Below are 22,480 nucleotides of genomic sequence, written 5' to 3'. Positions count from 1 at the left end.
TGGAGCCAGCCCCTGGTGGCCGTCAGTGGTAAGGCACTTCCACATTTCCTTCACTTTTCAGATCCGCAACCTTAATCCATACATTTATTGTATCCATACATTTATAGTCTGTTGTTTTACAGCCCCAAAACATTTCTGATTGGTTCAGTGTCATTGCATCAAACATCTTTCCCGCAGCAACAGGTAAATATTTACCCTGAAAAAACTGTGATACAACACCAGCCAGTCACCAAACAGCAGACAGACTAGTGGGCGGGGCCACTCAGAGATTCATGGTGATGACCAAAGCAGAACTAAAACAAGTGTGAATTTTGTATAAGTGATATATTTTTTTTATCTTCTGACTGTTTGTCATACAAAGACAAACATGCACGAACACTGAAAAACTGTTTGTGTTATTCAGACAATTTATAGACGAATACAAAATAATCGTTCTCTAACTGGGTTTAGAACATCCTTTATTGTTACTGACTCATCATTTTAATTAGAAAAATATATTTTCTGATGTCCCGGTGGAGCTCGGCAATCAGCAGAAACTTGCCTCAAGATACAACTCTAAAACAAGCACCTCCCTCCGGTCTAAAGACGAGGAACATTTGGCTGATCTGATCCAGATGTCTCGAGCACAACTCATCAATAGAACAGCAATAGAAAATTACAGTCAGTAGTTATTTGACTGATTCAACACTGTTCTGCACAAATTTTATACCCTCACTACACACCTGTACATCACACACACTTGTCAAAGCCTCTTAGATTTCAGCCAGTAAAACCTCACTCAGACGGATCAGAACATCAGTGCCGGTGGTCATCCAGCCCAGCCCGCATCACAGCATGTAGCACCAAATGAAGAGCTGTTGCCTGTGCAGTGCAAATAAAGAACGAGAGCCAGCCACAGACAGAAATCTTCTTACCTGCTTCCCTCACATCCTGTAGGGCTCCTGAAGGTAGAACGGTCCCAGTCTGCACTGAGGAACTGCTATGAAAGCGAGGAGGGGGAGCGAGAGGGAGGAGGTGAGGAGTCGGTGGGGGGTGTTTGGGGGGGCATGCGGGAGGGGAGGGGGGCAGGTTAATGGAAAGGCGGGATAGAAAGAGGGCAAATAAGATGCTGGGGGCAGATGGATGGAGAGCAGGGGGGAAAGAGTCACTGGTGGCTGCTGCATCCTCTGTCTGCATACTGAGCCCCACAAACAGCAGAGCAGAGTGCTGCACACATCTTACTACTGCTGTGTGTGTGTCCACCACAGAGATGCAGCAGCTCTATTTGTGCTTAACTGATAACTATAAGGTGTCTTTAATTGACACGTAAACCTCAGTAAAAAAAAAAATATGCTCATCGTCTTGTACTTTATTGATTTTGAATGTTTTCAAAGAATAGAGAGATGGCTGAATTTCATGTCATGTTTTTTTCTAGTGTAACACTAAAGTTAGAATTACTATTAGGTTTAATTAAAGGTAAAGGTTAAGCCAACATTAAAGGACATGTCTGAAGATATTTCATATTTTGCTTATTTACCTCAAATCCCAGAAAAGAACCAAACCATTGATGAATTAATTCTACTAACGAATAAAGTCTGTGTGTCCAAAGCATTATATCGCATTAGTTTGTGCTAATAAGCCCCACTGAAGTACAGAATCTATCAAAAACACATCACCACATCTATGAGTGACAGGATCCCTCATTTTCAGGAACATAAATTGGCATACTGCCAGAAAACAAGATCACGATGTTTGCTAATCTGCAGCTGAAAACAGTTCCCTACCTACACTAAAACAAATATACACCTTGCACAAACAGGATGTTACTTAGGGCCAACCACTTGCTCCGGTAGGATGACTCAGACTATCGTTCACAGCTTTAGTTTTCACTGTGATTATGGTCTGGAAACCCTCAGCCCCTCTGAAGGGCTGACCAATCAGAGACCAGCGTCGAGGGTTAAGTGCGATGAGGGTGACATTGAGCGTTGTTTTCTAAATGTCGTTGCAGTGGCGGTAGAGTCCAGGTTTGGTTCATACTGGTTAGTTAACAGCTCCAATAGTTTTGAAATGAATCTGAGGTCTATAAGATGCAACAACAGCAAACGATTCCAAATGGAGAATATTCCCAGACCAGATATTAAATAACAGGGGCCCAAGTTACGTCAATCATCCCTGGGAGGAAATTTGGTAACTGAGGATGTTAAAGTTCAAAGTTAAAGATACCCATCAGTCAAGACACTTTAAAATCCACAAATAGAATACGAATATTATTTTGGCTTTTAGTATTTTTCATGTTTAAATTCTTTCGTCATAAAAACAAAATGGTGCTGCTTTCGGACAAATCACCCTTTACAAAGTGCTTGAAATACTTCATTTATTGATGGATAATTTTAGTAGATATAGTTTACTAATGATGTTTAGATTAGTTTTAAGAAATTTATATGAACACTTAAATAATTTATTAACACTTAATAAAGCCCACTTTTACTCAAGTACTATCCAATTTTAAGATACTTTTAGACTCCTTTTTTCCATTACTGATTTGACATAGTTCCTGTTATTGTTGGGGACTGTCATATTAAGATTTTATTGACAAAACACATGATTATCTTTAAATCGGATGCATTTTTATGGGTTAAACCACTCATGACTCTCAAGCAGTAAAATTTAACAACATTAAAACACCACTTATCTCAATTTATCAATAATAATCTTTCAATAAAATAACACAAACAGGGCCCTTCTGCATGATAACCTTTGATTATTAAGTGCATTTCACGGTTAGTATGTCTGTAGCTACCATTACTTAATTTACTTCTTTTTTTTTTTTTTTTAATGCAGACCTTATAATGGAACAACGTAACGGATGACATTTTATTTAAACAAATGATTTGAAAACATTGAAATGTATTTCTGGGAGGGGAAGAAAAGATTGTGCAAGTCATTATACTGAGAAATCTTCTTAAAATAATGACGTAGTATTTCAAAAATAATGAGATTTGTCTTTTTGAATGGCTAATTATTTCAAAGTAAGGACTATGAACCTCAGAACAATGACTTTGTAAAATATTGACAAACTTTCTCGATATTTTGACTCAGGCCAACCATAGAGGGAATCCGCAAGCCAGCTGTCTGAGGCAGTCACCAGATCTAAAACAGCTGTGCCAATCACAGTTCAATATGATATTCACAGCTGAGAACGCACTTTATCCAAGAAAATATCTACACACATCACCATAAATCTGTACCCCAAACCAGATGGAGTATGATTTTGTATCAGGTTGTTAATAAGGATAGAAATACAAGAAAAAACCAATAACAATCAAGCAAAGAAAGTGATTCAGTGAAACCGTTTATGATCATTTTAGCAATAATTCAAATGAATCTCACCTCGTACGTGGTTCGTGTTGTACAGAGTTTACACTGCGATGAGTTTCAAGGATAAATGTTCATACCTTACTGCTTAAAAGTAGCTTTCTCTACTTTTTAGGCCACGGAGGCTGAGTTTGATTTGACCTGATTCCTCCAAAAACACAAACATTTCACAATTTGTGAATCCACATCTAAAGTGATGTTTAGTGATGTTGTCAATTTGGATCTGCTTGTCTCAACACAGCCTGGACCTGTGCACATGTTTCTCATTATTTTGAAACACGAAATCCATATTTTGAGATACCAAGTCAACATTTTAAGACAGTAAGTCAATATTTTGAGATACTAAGTCAACATCTTGCGAATGTGTTTCATTATTTTTGAGATAAGTCAATATTTTTAGATACTAGTTATTATTTTTGAAAACATTTCTGATTGTTTATAGATTTTTAGTCACTTTTGAGGTAGTAAAGTCAATATTTTGAGAACGTTTCTGGTCATAATGACCAGCAGGAGGAATTTTGCTGCTTCTTCTAAACAGAGAAAATCTATTTATTACACCTGTAGCCTTCAAAGCTCGGCTGTGGTTTTGCAGAAAAGATGCCAACATCTATAATTCAAATCTATGTAACATGTTATTCATTCACATGTGGACATCGTCCTTCTTAGGACGAACTGGCAGCGAACATCAGGTTTGTGCCTCTTTAAGGGTCACAGCTGATGTTCCTTTGAGCAAGGACACATGGCTGCAGCAGCTGCACAACCAGACAGCTTCGTGTCTACAGGCTGGACACCGCGTAGAGGACAGCGAACAATGGTACAACGTGCAAATATATTAACATCCTAACAAACAAGCCAACCCGCTGTGGTGTTACACTGAAGCCTGCATGCACTACATTCATCACTACACTAACCTCAGTGGCAATAATTTATTCAAGCAACCCTAAAATCTCGCGGTGTTACCATTCAGACATCTTGCATTTTATTAAGTGTTGTCTTAGAGATTTGTTTTGCATTAAAGACACGTTATACATCCATCTGTGTATTCTGTGAAAGAAGCAGGCTTTCGTCGGTCGTTTGAATCCAGATCTTTTTTTCCCCCTCCGCGATAACGGATGTGAGGTGGGAGGTTGGACCGAGCCTCGCGTGCCAATCCCGCGGAGTTTCGACGGTCTCTCACGGGGGCTCTCCAGCCGTATTGTGCGTCATCTCCATCGCCGCCGTTTTGTTATTTTTCTCCGCTGAGGAAACATGGCAACCCCCGCTGCAGTCAACCCGTCCGGTAAGTCCCGCGCTCCGTCTGTCGGTGGACACCGACTGTACGTTTACGTGTGCAATTATGCGATATAAGAACATGAAAGGTGGGTTTTGTTTGGACTGTTGCTGAAGAGGGCTGAATCGCCGACAGGCCGCCGAAGCCTGGCTCCAGCATCCATCCCCCTTCCCCCACTGGCCGACGGTCACACCGCTGCTATTCTGCACCGTTTTTATGCCAATTTATGTGTTTTAACGAGTAAACCGACCGGATATCGTGCGATTGTATTAACAAGCCTTTGTTGGCGTATGCTTTGCTCCAGCTCGTCTCGGGTAAGCGAAGCCCGGTGCGTTTGTTGAAGGCAGCCTTCTGCTTTCCTCACTCGGGGATACAAAAGGTTGTTTTGCATATCGTTGCCCGACATCAATGCCCTTCATGTTCACGCGTTACGTCGGATACGTTGTAACCTTCGCTGTCACTAAAGGAAACAGTGACAGCGTCACTTGTGTGGATTTCGCTGTTCCTCGCCTGTTGATTCTTTGTTGCACAGAAAGGGTTTATTTCGGTTGAGGTTCGCCCTCATGTGTGCTCCTCTCACGGACACAGCCACATGACAAACCGGGTTCAAAACCCTGACAATTGAATTTGGCGTTTCCTATCGGCTCCAGATACCGCCAACACACCTTTTACTTCAACATTTCACGATTCCTTGGAAGTCATTCTGCCATCCGGCATCCAGCCACAGTGAAACCAAGCAGAGAGAATTTGATTAATATCAAAACTTTCAGAGACCATGCTCCCGCTGTTGACTCGGTCGCTTTTTCTCCGGAGGCTGAATTGTGTCAAGCGGCTATACAAGTTTGGGTTCGTTGTTTACTAGTTCACGTGTTTGCCGATTTATTAGGATTTAATGTTTCTATGTGACCAACATCATGTAAAGTTCTGCGACCCATACAGGTTTTCACAAAAGCAAAGAAAATGTAAATGACCAAATGTTGACATAGAGTCTGGCCTGAGTTGCTGAGGGTGAGTTTGCTCTTGTTAAGTTAGAAATAACAACAAACATCGTGCATCTCAGTTAAACCCGGATTAATATCCCTAGACACACTCATTTTCATTTATCTCACCACAAGCAGTGTAACTACAGTACATTTCTAGTTTCTAAAGAGTTTGATCAGTTTACAGCATTCAGGCAATGCAGTTAATCATTTGGCCTGAATCAGCTGCCATGGCAACGACTACCTAAACTGTGATTAATTTACAGTGCACAACATGTTCTAGAGGTGGCAGTTGTCCTTGTGTGTAGAGGACAGAGACTGTCAGCTTCGGAGATCTCCTGAAACAGGTCAACCGTATTCTACCTCTCGTTCTTGTGCCACTTCATTTACAATGTAAATGCAAAGGGAATATAAATAAAGAATAGGCTGGTTATTAAAACCTTAGCTGCATACAGAGTGTTGAAATGAGGTGCCGTTAGAATGAACAACGAATAGATAACGTGCTGTCAGATGAAAGAAGGGCGAGTGTGAGCAGACAAAGCCAAACCCTTCCTCTTGGTCACAGAAATGAAATCTGTCAGTCACATCTTCCATCGGACCAGAGACAAACCTCTTGCTTTTGTTGTGATCGTGTTGTACTTGTTGTATTGACCTGCTGGGATGTTTGGCTGAAGCGTGCAGTGAGAGATACGTGCAGCTTCTCCCTCCGGTGCTGACGCTGAGTTGGAATTAAGTCATGCCTTAATGCTGCTGCTGCTGCTGCCGCCGCTGCAGCCAGAGCAGATCAGAGTCAGCTGACTGATCTGAGACCAGCCCTCCGGTCTCCCCTGGCGTGGCAGCACAGTCAGGTGCATTGACCTTAGAGCAGATACCCGGGGATGGGAATGCTGTGTCACTGTGAGATTATCTCCAGCTGGCTGGCACACAGATCCAATTGGTGTAAGAGCATGTGAAACCTGACAAGTGAAATGACCTAATGAGGGCTGTGTGTGTGTGTGTGTGTGTGTGTGTGTGGAGGACAACGACGACTCGTAAATTAAACATATCCAACTGCAGAATACAAAATAGAAATGAATGATTGTAGCAGAAAATGTTTGTTTCAATCACTAATCTTTTTAACTTGTTCTTTGATCAGATACTTAAATGATTTAAATACAAATTTTCCATTAAGTGATTCGCCAAACAAAAGAAAATTGATGAACAATTAATTTGATATGATTGATATTCATTATTAATTCAAGTCATTTATCATTGCCAAACAGTCATCGACTCCAGGATCTCATTTGGACGTGATTGCTGTTTTTCCCTGTTTTATGTTACAATAAATTGAGCATTGAACAGATAAAGTGATTTAAAAAATAATAATATTAATGATAATTAGCTTCTTTTTTTTTTTTTTTTTTTTACAACTTTTGACAAACTAAACATGCAATCATTATCATTGTTAGGATCATGCCATCACAATGCAATGCTGTCATTTCCATTCATTGTATAAAAACAGTCATTTTGTTGCTCGTTCTTCTTCTGCTCTCCTTTAATGGCTCATGAGCGGAGAATCAGAGCATCCACCCGTTTACCTGCAGGCGCTTTAACCTTTCATATCTGACCCACTGTGTTTCAATCAGCATCTATCGACATGAACGTCATTGATTTCGCTGCACAGCGCTCGGCACTGTGGTGGGAACGTTTTGGTGCTCAGCCAGATGAAGAAGCCGAACCCACGAACTTGGAGGAGGAAAAAGCTTTAAGTGAAAGTAGAATGAACAGAAACAAGACATGTATGACAAATACTCGACAACTGAAATTTCATGATAGTTGCTGCCTTATGGTCTGTTCCCATACACATTAGTAATTGCTTAACACGTCAATGGAATGAGGAATTAAACAGTGTTCGGCTTCATCCTCCACAGTTGGTTGAAAAACCCTCAAACAAATTTCCTGCTTCTTGGAATAAACTGCAGCTCATTCATGTCACTATAAGCAGCAACATGTTTCTACAGAAACGGAAGGAAATCGGTTTTCTTTTAAGGTCTGCAAAGTTTATTATTTATAAAGAAGTCTTTGATTAGCTGAAGTGTGTGAAATCCCTCACAGAAGTATCAAACATAAAAGTCCTAGTAGGATATATTTAACATGTTCTAAGAGATCCTGGTCCAGATAATCCACGGCACGATTAAAAATACACAATTTCAGTCAAATTACATTAAAGAAATTTCAAGCAAGTGCTTCAAACAGACCGCTCTCTGATTGTTAAATTTGTTCTACTACTTTTGCACCCAGTTATATCAGTTTTAAATTACTTGTTTTTTTATGATAAAGAAACTAAAATAAATGTCCATATGTGGAAGAGATGCACGGTTTTAAAATGAAGACCACGATTTTATTTTTATTAGAATTAATGATTCTCTCACCATGTTTTTTTTCTTTTTTTCTTCAATATAAACATTTACTACTTTTATTTACCTGATACAGAAGACAACAACAATATTATGCTGGTGCCTTATTTAAGTATACACGATTACATTAATCAAGAAAATATTGTGAATTTCAGATCACTAAAATGCGTCTACTGACTCTTATGCAATACTGATTACTCAAAATATTCAAAAACTACAGACTTCAGATGATTAATCATCATTTCAGTCCATCCAGGAAATCGCGATCGCAGTAGTTAACAGATTCAAGCAAACTCCAACATTTCTGCGGGAGCTTTCAGTTTTCTTAAATTCCCGCGATTTTTCCGCAAAAAATGTCATCAGAATCTGTGCTGAAAGTATTAACAGCATAAAGTACATATTTTCAGACAAAACTCGCTTTATTAACACAAATAACTCCTCATTTACAATCAGCACGGTTCTCCTCCGTTCATCTCAGTGTAACAAACTGTGCACCGGAGGAAACCGGAACAAGCGGAAAAACCGGAAGTGGCGGGGTTTGCCGAAAGGATGGCCTTCACAATAAAATTGTCTAATGAAATGAAATGTTTATAATCAACGGAGGTGATTCCATATTACTGTATGGTTCAGAAAACGTATTTACATGTCCAGTCGTCAGAGACGTCTCTTTGTTTGTTTCATCCAGCAGGTCTATGTGTTGAATGAACATGAATTAAACAGCATCGAAAGCTCTTATTTTGAAAGGCTGATGTAGTCGTTTCTATATTACAGTCACAGACTGTCTGTTCTGGGAAGATACAGCTTTTAGGAGGTTTTAGTAACTTTAAGTTCAACAAATAAAAAAAGATTAGAACTAGAATATTTCTGTGATGTGCAGCATGATTATTATTAAAGGTAGCGAATACACATGTATTTTATCAGGTAGGGCTTCACATTTTTCTTTCTCGACTTGCAATTCTTTCTAATTCCTGCAATGGTACGCAAATAACTAACTTGAAACTGCAAATTACACCGACATTTTTGAGAAAATCCACCGCAAAATAAAAAATTGTTGATCGGAATAATCACAAAAAGAACTCGTGGAGGGACTGATCATTGATGAACCTGACAGAGAAGATTTCAACATATGTAAGTTTATGTCTGTAGTTTCCTTCATGTCCCGTGAGGTGAAATATAATTGAGCGGGCCGGCAGAACATGGCAGGATACCTGATAACCGTCATGATACCTGCACATCAACTCAGGACGACAGGAAGCGGAAGCTCCGTTTTAAACGTCACCAATCACTGAACATAAAAACAATCTGCTTCGGTCTCATGTGGTCTTTTATTTAACCTTTGAACCAGTATTTTTCTGAGCGGTGTTTTGTTCACTTTATTCCACTGCTGGTCTCCTGTGCTCCGTATCATGTGGTGTAAACGCTGCGTCGTCATTGGTTGAGAGAGAGTGGGAGCGCTTGTTTCGATGCAGCTGATGTCCCGAATGAAGATGTGTCAAAATCGTAGTTATTTGAAAATGAGATCTCAATCGAGATCCTGATTTTTTTTTTTTTCCACCATTAATTGTGCTGCCCTGATATGTGTATCGATTGTCTTCTTTGAATGGTTGTTTGAGAAACTGTTGTTGGGGGACAAGACATTGGAGGGAAGAAATGAAGCGTGGGAGGGGAAGATAATAGAAACAGTCCTGTGAGAGAGAGAGAGAGAGAGAGAGAGAGAGAGCGGTGATTGAAAAGGAGAAAGTGTTCCGACAGGCTCATTAATGCGTTTAACCTCGGGGCTTTTTAGGATCTGCCTCTCGGAGGACGCCTGCAGCTTGTGACTGAGTTAAAACCAGGCTTCTGGTTGAAGGTAACTGTGGCTCCTTAAAACACGGCACCACAGAAAAGCAGAAACACTTCCATGCCTGTAAAGGAATGCAGAGTTTGTCAGGAGATCCAGTAATAAAGAAGCTTTCATTTATGCATTTATTGTGTGGAAACAAACCAATATTTTACTGTGACATTCTATCAAATGGAAATGTGATAGAAGTTTCTGATGAACTGAAAGAACGTCCAGTTACTAAGTAGAGCGTGACCTCATTCTTTTTTTTTTTTTTTTTTTTTTAGCTGTTTAGAGTTTCTCTTCTGGTTCACTCTGGTTCCTCTCGTACTATTTTCAGCTGCAGCAGAAAGTTCTACACAAAAAAAGCTTTGTGCACCAAACAGCCGACACAAAGTCAGCGTCTGGCTGGTGAACACAGCGGAGTGTGTTACTGCTCATGAAACGGACGTTTGCCTCAGGAGATGGTGGAGGTCACAGTGGAGACCGAAAACAGCTACGAGAGAAGTCTTACCTGCATTTTCCACCGAACGCGGTCCCTGTTCCCGCTCCGTCCTCTGTCCTCTGTCCTCTGCACGGCTTCATATTCCACCGGCAGCGTTCTGTTGGCATGTTTTATCTTCATCCTAACTGCTCCTGTTTCCTTGATTTTTACACTTCTATCGTGGGTAAAATGGTTTTGGCCTACAGACAAAGTTAATACAGCTTGATGTGTGCTCGTCATTAAAAACATCAATGCTCCTAATAAATTTGCAACTAATTCTCATAGAGTGTCTGCAGCGGGAGGAGAACGCATTTCTTGTCCTGATTGAAACACTCCAGGAGGTTGATGTGTTGTACAATCGGGAGTCTGCACACGTGTTTTATTCTGAAAATTGACCAGATATTCTTTTCTGTGACTGACTTCCTGCCCGGCCGATCCGCTCGGTGTCTGCTGACGCGTGCCGTGCCGTGCCGTGCCGTGGGATATGAAGCATTGATTTTAATGACAGATTTTTGTGCTCTGCTGTCGGAGAGCGAACCGGTGAAATATAGCCTGTACATTCAGCAGGTTGCCAAAGTGGAGCTCCAGCTGAATGATCACGTATCTCTGTAACCTGCATGTCCCACCGGCCACGGGTCCACCACTTCCTCCCTTTGCACAGCTTCACGCCTCACAGAGAGAAGCCAAGTGTTTCGTGGACCCGTTTTTTTTAAATTTCTTGATTTGGCTTGATTTTTGTGCTTCTTGTCGGTAAACAATGTTTTATGCTTATCGTGGTTATTTCCGACACAGACAAAGTTATACAGCTTGCTGGGTAGTCTATTTTACATACAGTCTGGAGACGGATGCTGTGTGCGTTGCTCTGTCTGACTTTCTGCCAGGATGATTAACTCCATCTCCGTCGTGCTTCTGTCGAAATAGACTCGGCACCTATTTTTAATAAAGCAGGACGCTGAGCTGCCTCTGGGACGCTGCAGACATGCGCCGTGGCACGTCTGCTGGAATATCAAGCATTGACTTGAATGACAGCGATCAGCTCCGGTGGCCCGAACACAACGCAGACAGAACCGGCCTTCAAGGCTGGATGTGGGAATAAACAACCGTCATGCTCACCAGCCACCAGGTCAGCACACAGAAAGATGTTTTAGTGTGAACGGCCCTCGGTTGGTGCTGCCATCATAAACTCTGTCCATCATCCATGTGATTGAACAGTTGATTGTTTCACATTTTTAAACGGGGATGTTAGAAATAATCCCACGTGTTATAAATAAGATTACAGTGTTATGCAAGATAACTTTGGAGATCCTGATGTATCGAGTGGTGAAAATAAACGTATCATTCCACAAGACCTGCTGCTTTTGGAGATGCTGACCCAGATGTCTAGCCAGCTCCTTGTCAGAGTTACTCGGATCCTCACGTTGCCCATTTTTCCTGCTTCCAACACATCAACTTCAAAAACTGACTGAACTTGCTGCCTAATATATCTCCCCTCTGGACAGGTGCCCTCCAATCAGCATGATCAATGTTGTTCACTTCCTCTGTGTGTGTGTGTGTGTGTGTGTGTGTGTGTGTGTGTGTGTGTGTGTGTGTGTGTGTGTGTGTGTGTGTGTGTGTGTGTGTGTGGTTCAATATATTCCTGTTTGAACACATTTGGCTTCTTTTGTTACATAAAAAAAAAGGTTCTTTCAAAATATGCCCTCAAAGTAAGACACTAATATACAACGTGTCGGCATTGAAACACAGTTATTGTATTGGCACTTGTATTAAAGCTTTTGAACAATAGAAATAACATCGACCTTTCATGGGTGAGAAAGTGAAATATATTGTGAGGGCGGATCAAAGAGTCCTGTTGACCACACAGCGATGTGACCGAAGCCGGGAGACGCTATGACCCAATGCAAACTTTTTTATTTGGACAATCTGGGCGCCGAGTTCCTTTTTATTTAATTAAACAATATTATACTTCAGTGATGCTTACGGTCCTCACCGCATCACTATCGTGCCAATAATCACGTTAAAGCACAAACCTCTCGCGTAATTTTGCGATTATACAAGAAGTTACCAACTAAATAAAATATGTAAACAAAATGTATTCATATTGTGGGGCCATTTGCTCTCAAAATATAAAACTTTTTGTTGCCGTGATCTCCGTTTCCATGGCAACACATGGGTTATGACTAACTACTGCTTCATAGTGCTTCAGGCTGTTTCTACAATCTTTTGTAACCAAACGGTCATGCTTGTTAATGCGGTGTGACGTCATTTTATGAAGTCTGAATATCTCTATTATCACAACATAAGAATTTTTTTAATATTTTAAAAAGTACAGATATAATTAACTACAATATCGCACACCCCTATTGAGAAAATTAAGACTGGAAAAGATGGTGGGTGACAATCAAACTTGAACTCAGGACACAGCGACCACAATATTAAAAGGATGTATTTTCGAGGCAGAAGATACTTTGAGTGACTTTGATAAATAAATGTTCAGAAAATGCTAAATTTAGCATATAATAGAAACGGGTTATCATGAAGTATGCTGTCAGGATCCACTTCATTAAACATGGGGGAGTTTGGCTTCGATGTTCTCCTTCATTAAACAGGAGAGGTGACCAATGGGATCGCTTTAAGAAGCCAGTGGACTTCTTTACGGCCCAGGTGGAACACTTTGAATGCCGACATGCACCGTTGGTTGTACATTAGTTGCACAACAGAGTGCCTATTCAGACTGAAAAAAAACAGCTGTGTGTGTGTGTGTGTGTGTGTGCGTGCGTATGTACGTCGTTCCTTCCACGGCTGCATTGATCGTCAGACGAAGTTTCTTCATTAGATTATGCTTGTTTTGAGCCTTGTGTTACTCACTTCATAAGTGAATGATGGAGGACTGCTCCTTGGAAGGCTCCTCGCTGCAGTGTGTGTGTGTGTGTGTGTGTGTGTGTGTGTGTGTGTGTGTGTGTGTGTGTGTGTGTGTGTGTGTGTGTGTGTGTGTGTGTGTGTGTGTGTTTGGAAACATGTCGGGGGGAATGCACACTGTATCAAATATTAACTATGTTACTGTGTGCACTGGAGCATACAACAGGGTTTGTTTGGCGTATCCGTTGCATCTGGCTGAATGAGTGAGTGAGCGAACAGAGCGGAAAGATGGGAGGACAACCAGCAAGGCAAACAGTGGACTCGTCTGTGTGTGTGTGTGTGTGTGTGTGTGTGTGTGTGTGTGTGTGTGTGTGTGTGTGTGTGTGTGTGTGGGGGGGGAGGGGGGTAATGGAGTGGCAGTGAGAGATAAAGAGGTAAACATAAGAGGAAGATGGAGGCTGAGCTGGCATGCAGTTTAATCCCTTCCAGCCGTAACACAGAACAGTGGCTTCATATGGAAGAAAACAGCATTCATTTTACCACCATAATTATTGAATAAAAGCTTATCAAAGGGGTTCAGGAAAAAGTGCCTGAATATCTAAAACATCATCGCATAAGATAAGATGCAGTACCCAGGATGATAACTACAGAAGTGCATCAGGATATGAAATGCAAGTCTGTGTTGATTGACGGCTCTACAGATTTCAGTTCTATGTGAAAGCGGGTGTGTACCTTCATCCTGAGCTCAGACTCACAACTACCAATCAAGACTCCATCATAGTCTGCTTCGATGCAGCAAAAGTACAACCACAACTATATTAGCCCAACAGTGTCATGATTAAAATCTGCTTGGTGCTACTGAGGTACATGGTGAGTTGAGCAGTGTGCAGCCTGTGAGCCTGTGCTCAGGGCAAAGACAAAGCCCATCCACATACATGTTGCCACACCGTTTATAATTCTCAGGCATGACAGGAGTGTTGCAAAAGTCATGTGTCAAAAGGCAGTCAAGTGAAAGGTGTGTCTGAGGTGGACAGTAAGAGTGGAATGTTTTTCCAGCTCTTGAAGCTGAATATTCAGTTTTTAAACAAAATTTAGGTAGTACACTTTTTTTTAGTGTATGTGAATTACGTCAAAACGATCAACTATTGAAAAATGCTTTGTCATTCGTTACCAAATTTTGGTTCCTAGACTCCGTCCACACTAATACCTCATAGTCTGAAAACTCATAGATTTTGCTTTATGTACGCAGGAGTGCATCTCATCGGTGTCAGTTTTTACCATCTGGGTCACCCGCCCGCATACATGCACATATTCTCTTCCATGATTTCACTCTATTCAAACACGTGTGGCCACATACCTGTCTGAGTTGTATGTGCTGCAGTAACTGGAGGCCTCTGTGTGCACAGCCAGTGAGCCAGAGTCTACTGACTGCATGTGAGGCATTTAAGGAACACCAGTAAATTGCAGTGTCTAACGATAGCTTCCAGGTGATGCCTTTAGGTAACATTGGTAAATTGTAGCAGCAGAAAATAACCAGGTTTACACTCTGGCATATTCAAAATTAAAGATCATTTTCTTTTTGTTAAAAGGGATTTCATGAGATTGGTATCGCAGAAAGTATTGTTTAGGAGGTGGTATTAAAGTCAAAGTATCGCTACTGGTGATGGCAATGTTTGCATGACATCCAGCTCAAGAGCCAAGACGGCGTTTCCTGCTCACAGGCTCAACTCGGGTCGCCACCTCACCGCAAGTAAATTCTCCACTTGTAGGAAACACTGCAACGAGCAGGCAGAATGGATGTAGCAGTATTTAATATTTCAGGCTTTCTAACATTCAAAAATTCAACAGGCACACAGAAAAAGCCCGTCGTTACATCCTGAGACTCTGCTCAGTGTATGTTTGCGTTGTTGTGCTTTTAGAGGCTTCAGTGTTGCATGGGCGTAAAAAAAAAAAAGGCTCAAGAAGAGAAAAGCGTGTCTCCATTTTATCAGGGTTGAAACTGCTGTGAGGGTGCAAAAATACAAAGGAGATTTGTATTGTATTTTATTTGTGATGTGTTATATACTTTTCTTTTTGTTAAAAATCATATTATAAAATTGGTATTAAAAAATGGTATTGTTTAGGAGCTGGTATCCAAGTCATGTTGAACATTTTTGAACAATATCCATCCCTACACATGTTAAAGTCATATGAGTGTACATATTAAATGTCAACTACACACTGATGGGTTTGTTTACATTTTAGTGTCAAAACTAATTTTACACATTCATAAATATCAGTAAACCTGCAAATCTGAATATATGTTTGCAGCTTCCTCCACATTTGAACAGTTTCTTGGAAACATGGTTAAGTACCATGAAACAACCTGGATTGTGATTTGGCGTTATATAAATAAAATTGAATTGAGAAGAACCAAATGTTTTTCGTCCAGGTAGAAGGCTTCGTTTTCATAATTTTACTAAGTTGATTAAATCATGTCAGAAGAAGACTTCTCTGAAACGACGTTGGGTGAAACCTATTTGAACTTGACATATTTCCACTGAGACAGAAACGAGGTGAATGTCTGCGGCCTCACTGTTTAACAGTGTTGTGTGACAGTTACTCGTACTCACCTGCTTCTCTGTCACTTGTGTTTTCCAGAAATGGGCAGTGAGTTGCCGGGGACGGTCGCGATGCCGGGAGCAGTCGGGACCGGCCAGGTGAGGATGGGAGGAACCGGGCCGGGCCGGGGGGGCAAGAGGAGATCTGGAGGGTGAGTAGCATCACAGCTGTGGAAATCAACCGCTACACATACATTTACTGCTGCAACAGTTCAAATCATGTATAAAACTAAATCTAAAAATAAAATGCTTTACTTCTATGGAGGTAATGTTCAGTGTTTTCTGACTGTTTCATGTCTTTACATGTTGTGTTATTTGACCAGTAGACCAAAAATGAAGGATTGAAGTTTTACAGTTGTAGAAGACGAAGGAAAATATTTGCATTTAGCATGATGATGAACTTAAACCACAAATTGCACAACAGATATCAGAATAGTGGCGAGTTAAGTTTCTGTTAATTTAACTATTGATAAGGCATTTTCAAATAGTTTCAAATAGTTTCAAATGGTTTCAAATAGCTTCAAATAGTTTCAAATGGTTTCAAATAGTTTCAAATAGTTTCAAATGGTTTCAAATGGTTTCAAATGGTTTCAAATGGTTTCAAATAGCTTCAAATAGTTTCAAATAGTTTCAAATAGTTTCAAATAGTTTCAAATGGTTTCAAATAGCTTCAAATAGTTTCAAATGGTTTCAAATAGTTTCAAATAGTTTCAAATGGTTTCAAATGGTTTCAAATGGTTTCAAATGGTTTCAAATAGCTTCAAATAGTTTCAAATGGTTTCAAATAGTTTCAAATAGTTTCAAATGGTTTCAAATAGCTTCAAATAGTTTCAAATGGTTTCAAATAGTTTCAAATAGTTTCAAATAGTTTCAAATGGTTTCAAATAGCTTCAAATAGTTTCAAATGGTTTCAAATAGGTTTCAAATGGTTTCAAATGGTTTCAAATAGCTTCAAATAGTTTCAAATGGTTTCAAATAGTTTCAAATAGTTTCAAATGGTTTCAAATAGCTTCAAATAGTTTCAAATAGTTTCAAATAGCTTCAAATAGTTTCTAATAGTTTCAAATGGTTTCAAATGGTTTCAAATAGCTTCAAATAGTTTCAAATGGTTTCAAATGGTTTCAAATAGTTTCAAATGGTTTCAAATGGTTTCAAATAGTTTCAAATGGTTTCAAATGGTTTCAAATAGCTTCAAATAGTTTCAAATGGTTTCAAATAGTTTCAAATAGTTTCAAATGGTTTCAAATAGCTTCAAATAGTTTCAAATGGTTTCAAATAGTTTCAAATAGTTTCAAATAGTTTCAAATGGTTTCAAATGGTTTCAAATGGTTTCAAATGGTTTCAAATAGTTTCAAATGGTTTCAAATAGCTTCAAATGGTTTCAAATAGTTTCAAATAGTTTCAAATGGTTTCAAATAGCTTCAAATGGTTTCAAATGGTTTCAAATAGTTTCAAATGGTTTCAAATGGTTTCAAATAGCTTCAAATAGTTTCAAATGGTTTAAAATAGTTTCAAATGGTTTCAAATAGTTTCAAATGGTTTCAAATGGTTTCAAATAGCTTCAAATAGTTTCAAATGGTTTCAAATAGTTTCAAATAGTTTCAAATGGTTTCAAATAGCTTCAAATAGTTTCAAATGGTTTCAAATAGTTTCAAATAGTTTCAAATGGTTTCAAATGGTTTCAAATGGTTGCGTTCCTGCTTCAGTTTTTACATTTCACCCTCCAGAAACGTGAAAACCATTTAATCGCCTTGAGGAGCTCATTGCTGTAGATTTTCTGAAGCATTTTAAGGGTCTTCGTGTCCAATTTCACAAGTTTAACACTGAATTTGATTTGTGCTGTCGAAATGGTGAAAATGTATGTACGTACTCTCACAAATGTTCGAGCACAAGTTAACCCTGAAATGTTCCAGTTTGTCAGCATTAGTTTACGTGTGATGTGTTAACTCCCATTTCAAGTTGTCATTGGCCTTCCTGCACAGCCTGAACCTCCAACCTCTCTGCTCACACTTTACGAGTCCATTGAGTGACAAATTCAGCGTGATCATGTTCAGCTCACTAAACGTGAGCACCGAGTCCACAGTTGCTTTTCCACTGAAAGTTTCAATTACATGTTTTCAAGCTGAGCTTTCTCTGCTGACTTTAAGCTTAATGCACTTGTCTTAATGGAAATAATAATTAAAAAAAAAAAGATTTTGTGTAATGGTCAGAAACTTGTTGCAAAATGCAATTATGTAATTTATGCATTTCATAATGCACCCAGATTGTAATCAGGCCCCCAGAAACCTGTGGGACATTCCTGCATTATTATTTCCTGCCACATAACAACAGGAAGTGCAGATTCCAACAATCTCTGTCTTTTCTGAGTGATCCAATTTCTTGGGATATTTAGGATTTCTCTTTTTATGAAACACTGATGCATAGAGTATATTTTCCACTGAATGAAGAAAGAGAGGGAAACAAAAGTGATATAACCATCTATCTGTTGTTTTGGTGTTTCAGTTTGGATGGAGTGCTTTAAAAAAAAATGATCTGAAATGTCTATAATAGATGAAACCACACGTGACATGCAAAATGCATTTGCATATTCTGCATTGGTTCGGAAAGACGGCAGCAAAGGACTGAGGTAGGAAAATGAGGGACTGCTTGATTTCTGTGTTTGTGTACCATGTGAATATAATCCTCAGGGTCCACAGCAGTGCATTAAATCCATGCACAGGCAGTCGGCCCACACAAACACGAATAAATAATACACACCTAGATATCGGCCGTGTGGCACACGAACATGGCACAAGGATGCAACGGGGACTCGTCTTGTCTGTGCCATTGTTGTTTTCTTTATTTATTCAGCTGAGTGTGTGTGTGTGTGTGTGTGTGTGTGTGTGTGTGTGTGTGTGTGTGTGTGTGTGTGTGTGTGTGTGTGTGTGTGTGTGTGTGTGTGTGTGTGTGTGTGTGTATTGGCCACGTTTTAAGAACATCCCAAGATAACAACAGATGCACAATCCTCTGTTGCTTCCAGAGATGCTTCCAGAGTGCACCGAGCTGCCATACATCGTACATACAGTAGAGTATCGTATGTTTACACTACAGTCTGCGTTCTGCAGGAAGATGACTTCTTGGTTTCTGTTATCATGGTCGGGGATTAAGGAAACCCCAGCTAGATTTCTCCTGGAGCACTTTCATTTCTTTGAAAGGTTTCCAAGCTGCTCCTCACTTGTATGCATGTGCATTACACTGAATTCCCAAAACTGAACCCAAAATGAAAACTGGGCTTCGGGTCAGTGGGGCGGGAAAAATCTGATTACTGATCTGCTGCATGTAAAGAGGAGAACCGATGCTTCACTATATTTAAAATAAGCACAGAAATGCTTTAGTTGCACTCAACAGACCCAACAGGAATCTTTTAATAATGAAATTGCTCTGGTTTCATGTATGTAATGATCATTTAATAATGAGCATTACTCAAATGGGTTTTTGCAAACATTGAGGAAACGGATAATGAGATCTCGACTGTTCTTGAGAGATGGAGGCATTTTATTTCTTCCTGTAGGACTCACAGAGCTGTGGCTGCTAGAAAAGAGGGTGACGCTGCTTTTCGAGGGCAACGGGGGTAATTTAGGGGAACAGGATGACAACATAGTACTCAGTATAAAGTATCTGGACCCTTTATCTTATTGCACTCTTTAAAGAGTTGTCAAATTAATTTGAAATAAATAGAATTTACATTTTTGTCCATGTTGGTTTCTTATTACATGATGTTGGGTTTAAAGATCGTGTAAAGTAGAAATGAAAATTAGTTTTAAGTTCATCACACCACAGAACAATGTGTTGTTAACTACCCATCCAAATTTGAAAAAAAAAAAAAAAAAAAAAAAAAACACTGGCAAGTTTGAAAATCAGCAGTGTTCTCTGCTCTGAGACTGGGGGGGCGTGTCACCTGGAGGCCCTGAAGCTCCGCCCACTGGCTGGACTGCGCCGCCTCTCTCAAGTACGTACGACCCGGACAATGGATGCTACGGCAAGCCGTTGAACAGGACATGTTCAGCCTGATGTGTTTGAGCCACCAGAACCAGAATCAAGTTCTGAGCAGGACGACCTGGAAACCAACGTCGTTCTTATTGGTCTGCAACAGAACGGAAAAAACATGTTTCAGAAAGAGATCTTGGAAGTTACAGTGGAGACATTTCGTCCACTGTACGAATCTTTTTTTTTGACAACATCACATCACAACAGGTAACGCTTTTGACTACAGGTAAACCCGATGACGACACCAAACAGCTGCTGGGGCAGCTTGTGTCCGACGCGATCGAAGTCATTTCAAAATCACTGGTGGCCAAAATGAGCACAACAAAAGTAGCTGGCGCTGACACGGCTCAGTCTGAAGACGAGGACGAACTGAGTCTTCACAGTGGCAATTCAGATATGGTAGTCGGACCGTCACCAGATGTCCCTGAGGTCGAGGTCATCGCGACTCTGACAACTGAGGCAAAAGTTTCTTCTACATCTGTGGACAAACGTGAACAGAAAGCACCAGCGGAGACGGACCAATTCACCAATTCGCCGTGAGGACTCTTGTTCGGACGCTGGTTCTGCGGGTCGCTAGCAGGAGCCTCACTGAAACACAAATTGATGACATCAGTGCACGACTGGTGGACAAAGTCTGACCTGATGTTCAGAGTGAAAATCTTTTATGTCCCGAGAAAAGTTAGTCGGCCTCAACAAGGCCATTTATGAGGACCTTCGCCCGAGGTTTCTCTCTCCACATACGGTGCTTCCTTACATCGAGTTGAACAACGAAGACACTTCCCTCCTCATTGTTCGTTCAGTCAGAGATCACCTGATGAAGGCAAAGTCAGAAGAACAATTTGAAATGTCCGTGAAGGTTGTTATGGACCAACTGATTACGCAAATCGTTACAGATGCGGGCTCGAGACTCCCCTTGTAAAAAAAAATCAATGCCGTTAGTTCGAAGCTCGTGACCAAACTCTGAGCAAAAATCAAGAGAACATCTTTATATCCCCCAAAGAAAGTTTAAAAAGTTCAACAAGGCCATTTACAAGGACCTTACAAATAGTTTTGTCTCTCCAGAAATTATTCTGCGTTTATCGTACGTTAACATATTATCAGACGGCTCCTGAGGGCCGAACAAAAGAAACCTGGTCCTGTCAGGAGATTCTTCTCGGCTGTGGGGGAAACCATCCGCAAGCCCTTCAGCTGCACAGGTGGAGTCGGCGTTCAGAGGATAACTAGCTTTCAAACGAAGGCAATGAGAAGCTCAAGCGGGAGGTTACCTACATGTGGGGACACCTTTTACTGTGCTGGCAGTGCAGGATGAGGTCACCTGCACGTGGGGATACTTCCTCCTTCTTGACCTGTTTGTGGGTTTTGACCAGCGGAGCAGGACTTGAACCTGGATACGGGTCAGGATTTGAGTTCTCCGGGTGCCCCGGTTTCCTCCCATACACAAAAAAAACCAACCTCCCCTCTCTAAACGAACCGCTCATAATAATTTAGGAAATAGTCAAATTTCAATTCAATTAAATGTTATTTATATAGCGCCAAATCACAACACAGGTTATTTCATGGCCCTTAACACATTAAAGTCTTGACAGCAGAACTTTACAACATTATACAGAGAAACCCAACAATTCCCACATAAGCTAGGAGGGAAAACCTCCTTTTTAAGGGAGAAAAACCTCCAACAGAGGGAAGAAAAAACTCCCTTTAACAGGAAGAAACCTCCGACAGAACCAGGATCAGAGGTGGAGAACATCTGTTAACAGAACCAGGATCAGAGGTGGGCGGAGCATCTGTTAACAGAACCAGGATCAGAGGTGGAGAACATCTGTTAACAGAACCAGACTCAGAGGTGGGCGGAGCATCTGTTAACAGAACCAGGATCAGAGGTGGGCGGAGCATCTGTTAACAGAACCAGACTCAGAGGTGGGCGGAGCATCTGTTAACAGAACCAGGATCAGAGGTGGGCGGAATCATCTGCCTCGACCGGTTGGGGTGAGAGGAGAGCAGAGAGAGAAAAGGACAGCATAGAGATATAAGACATGAACTGTTGGTGGGTCGACAATCACAGAGCAGAGACATGCAGCTCCATGACGGGACATCTGGAAAAGAAAGAACAGAAACTAAGCGAGCGAAGGAACTGAATGGAGACAACAGATAATAAGAAGAAACTATGGGAGAGAAAAATACATGAAGTTAATGAGATGTTGGTAAAATATGAGTTATAGAGAGTTAAAAAGTGAGAGGAAAGAAGCTCAGTGTATAACGAGGTGCCCCAGCAGCCTCGGCCAGTAACTATAATCAATGCACGATGGTTCAGATTCACCTGAGCACCTCCAACTAAAAATTGTATCAAAAAGGAAAGTTTTGAGTCTAATCTTAAAGCTAGAGAGGGTTTCTGCTCCTGAACACAAACTGGGAGCCTGAAAACTGAAGCTCTGCCTCCCATTCTACTTTTGGAAACTCTGGGAAACAAAAGCAGACTGAGAGAAAAGATCTCTGTCAGGATGATGTGGTTCTATAAGATCTGTCAGGATGATGTGGTTCTATAAGATCTGTCAGGATGATGTGGTTCTATAAAATCTGTCAGGATGATGTGGTTCTATAAGATCTGTCAGGAGGACGATGTTCTATGAAATCTATCAGGATGATGTGGTTCTATAAGATCTGTCAGGACGATGTGGTTCTATAAGATCTGTCAGGA

General features: G+C 40.6%; 2 protein-coding genes across 5 annotated transcripts in view; one reads left to right on the top strand and one right to left on the bottom strand.

Moving 5' to 3' along the window:
- LOC138628426 (cortexin domain-containing 1 protein) overlaps positions 1-1,050 on the bottom strand; it is a 29,230-nt gene extending 28,180 nt beyond the window's left edge. The window contains exon 1 of the mRNA XM_069711473.1: positions 915-1,050. The gene's annotated coding sequence lies outside the window, so the exon portion shown is untranslated. The remainder of the gene's footprint in view (positions 1-914) is intronic.
- Positions 1,051-4,331: 3,281 nt separating this feature from the next.
- Positions 4,332-22,480, top strand: part of arnt2 (aryl-hydrocarbon receptor nuclear translocator 2) — an 87,318-nt gene continuing 69,169 nt past the window's right edge. For 3 of the 4 annotated variants that reach the window (XM_069711448.1, XM_069711446.1, XM_069711445.1), the window contains exons 1-2: positions 4,332-4,633; positions 15,800-15,911. In XM_069711448.1, the coding sequence (XP_069567549.1) occupies positions 4,603-4,633; positions 15,800-15,911 (143 nt within the window). In that variant the 5' untranslated portion in view covers positions 4,332-4,602. The remainder of the gene's footprint in view (positions 4,634-15,799; positions 15,912-22,480) is intronic. The other variant, XM_069711447.1, reaches the window with a different exon arrangement.

Source organism: Brachyistius frenatus, unplaced genomic scaffold (assembly GCF_029030835.1).
Source record: "Brachyistius frenatus isolate BFR_SWC_R1_liver_20210118 unplaced genomic scaffold, ASM2903083v1 Contig_100, whole genome shotgun sequence".
NCBI lineage: Eukaryota > Metazoa > Chordata > Actinopteri > Embiotocidae > Brachyistius > Brachyistius frenatus.
Note: the sequence above shows the minus strand (reverse complement) of the source record. Positions and strands in the feature narration are given on the sequence as shown.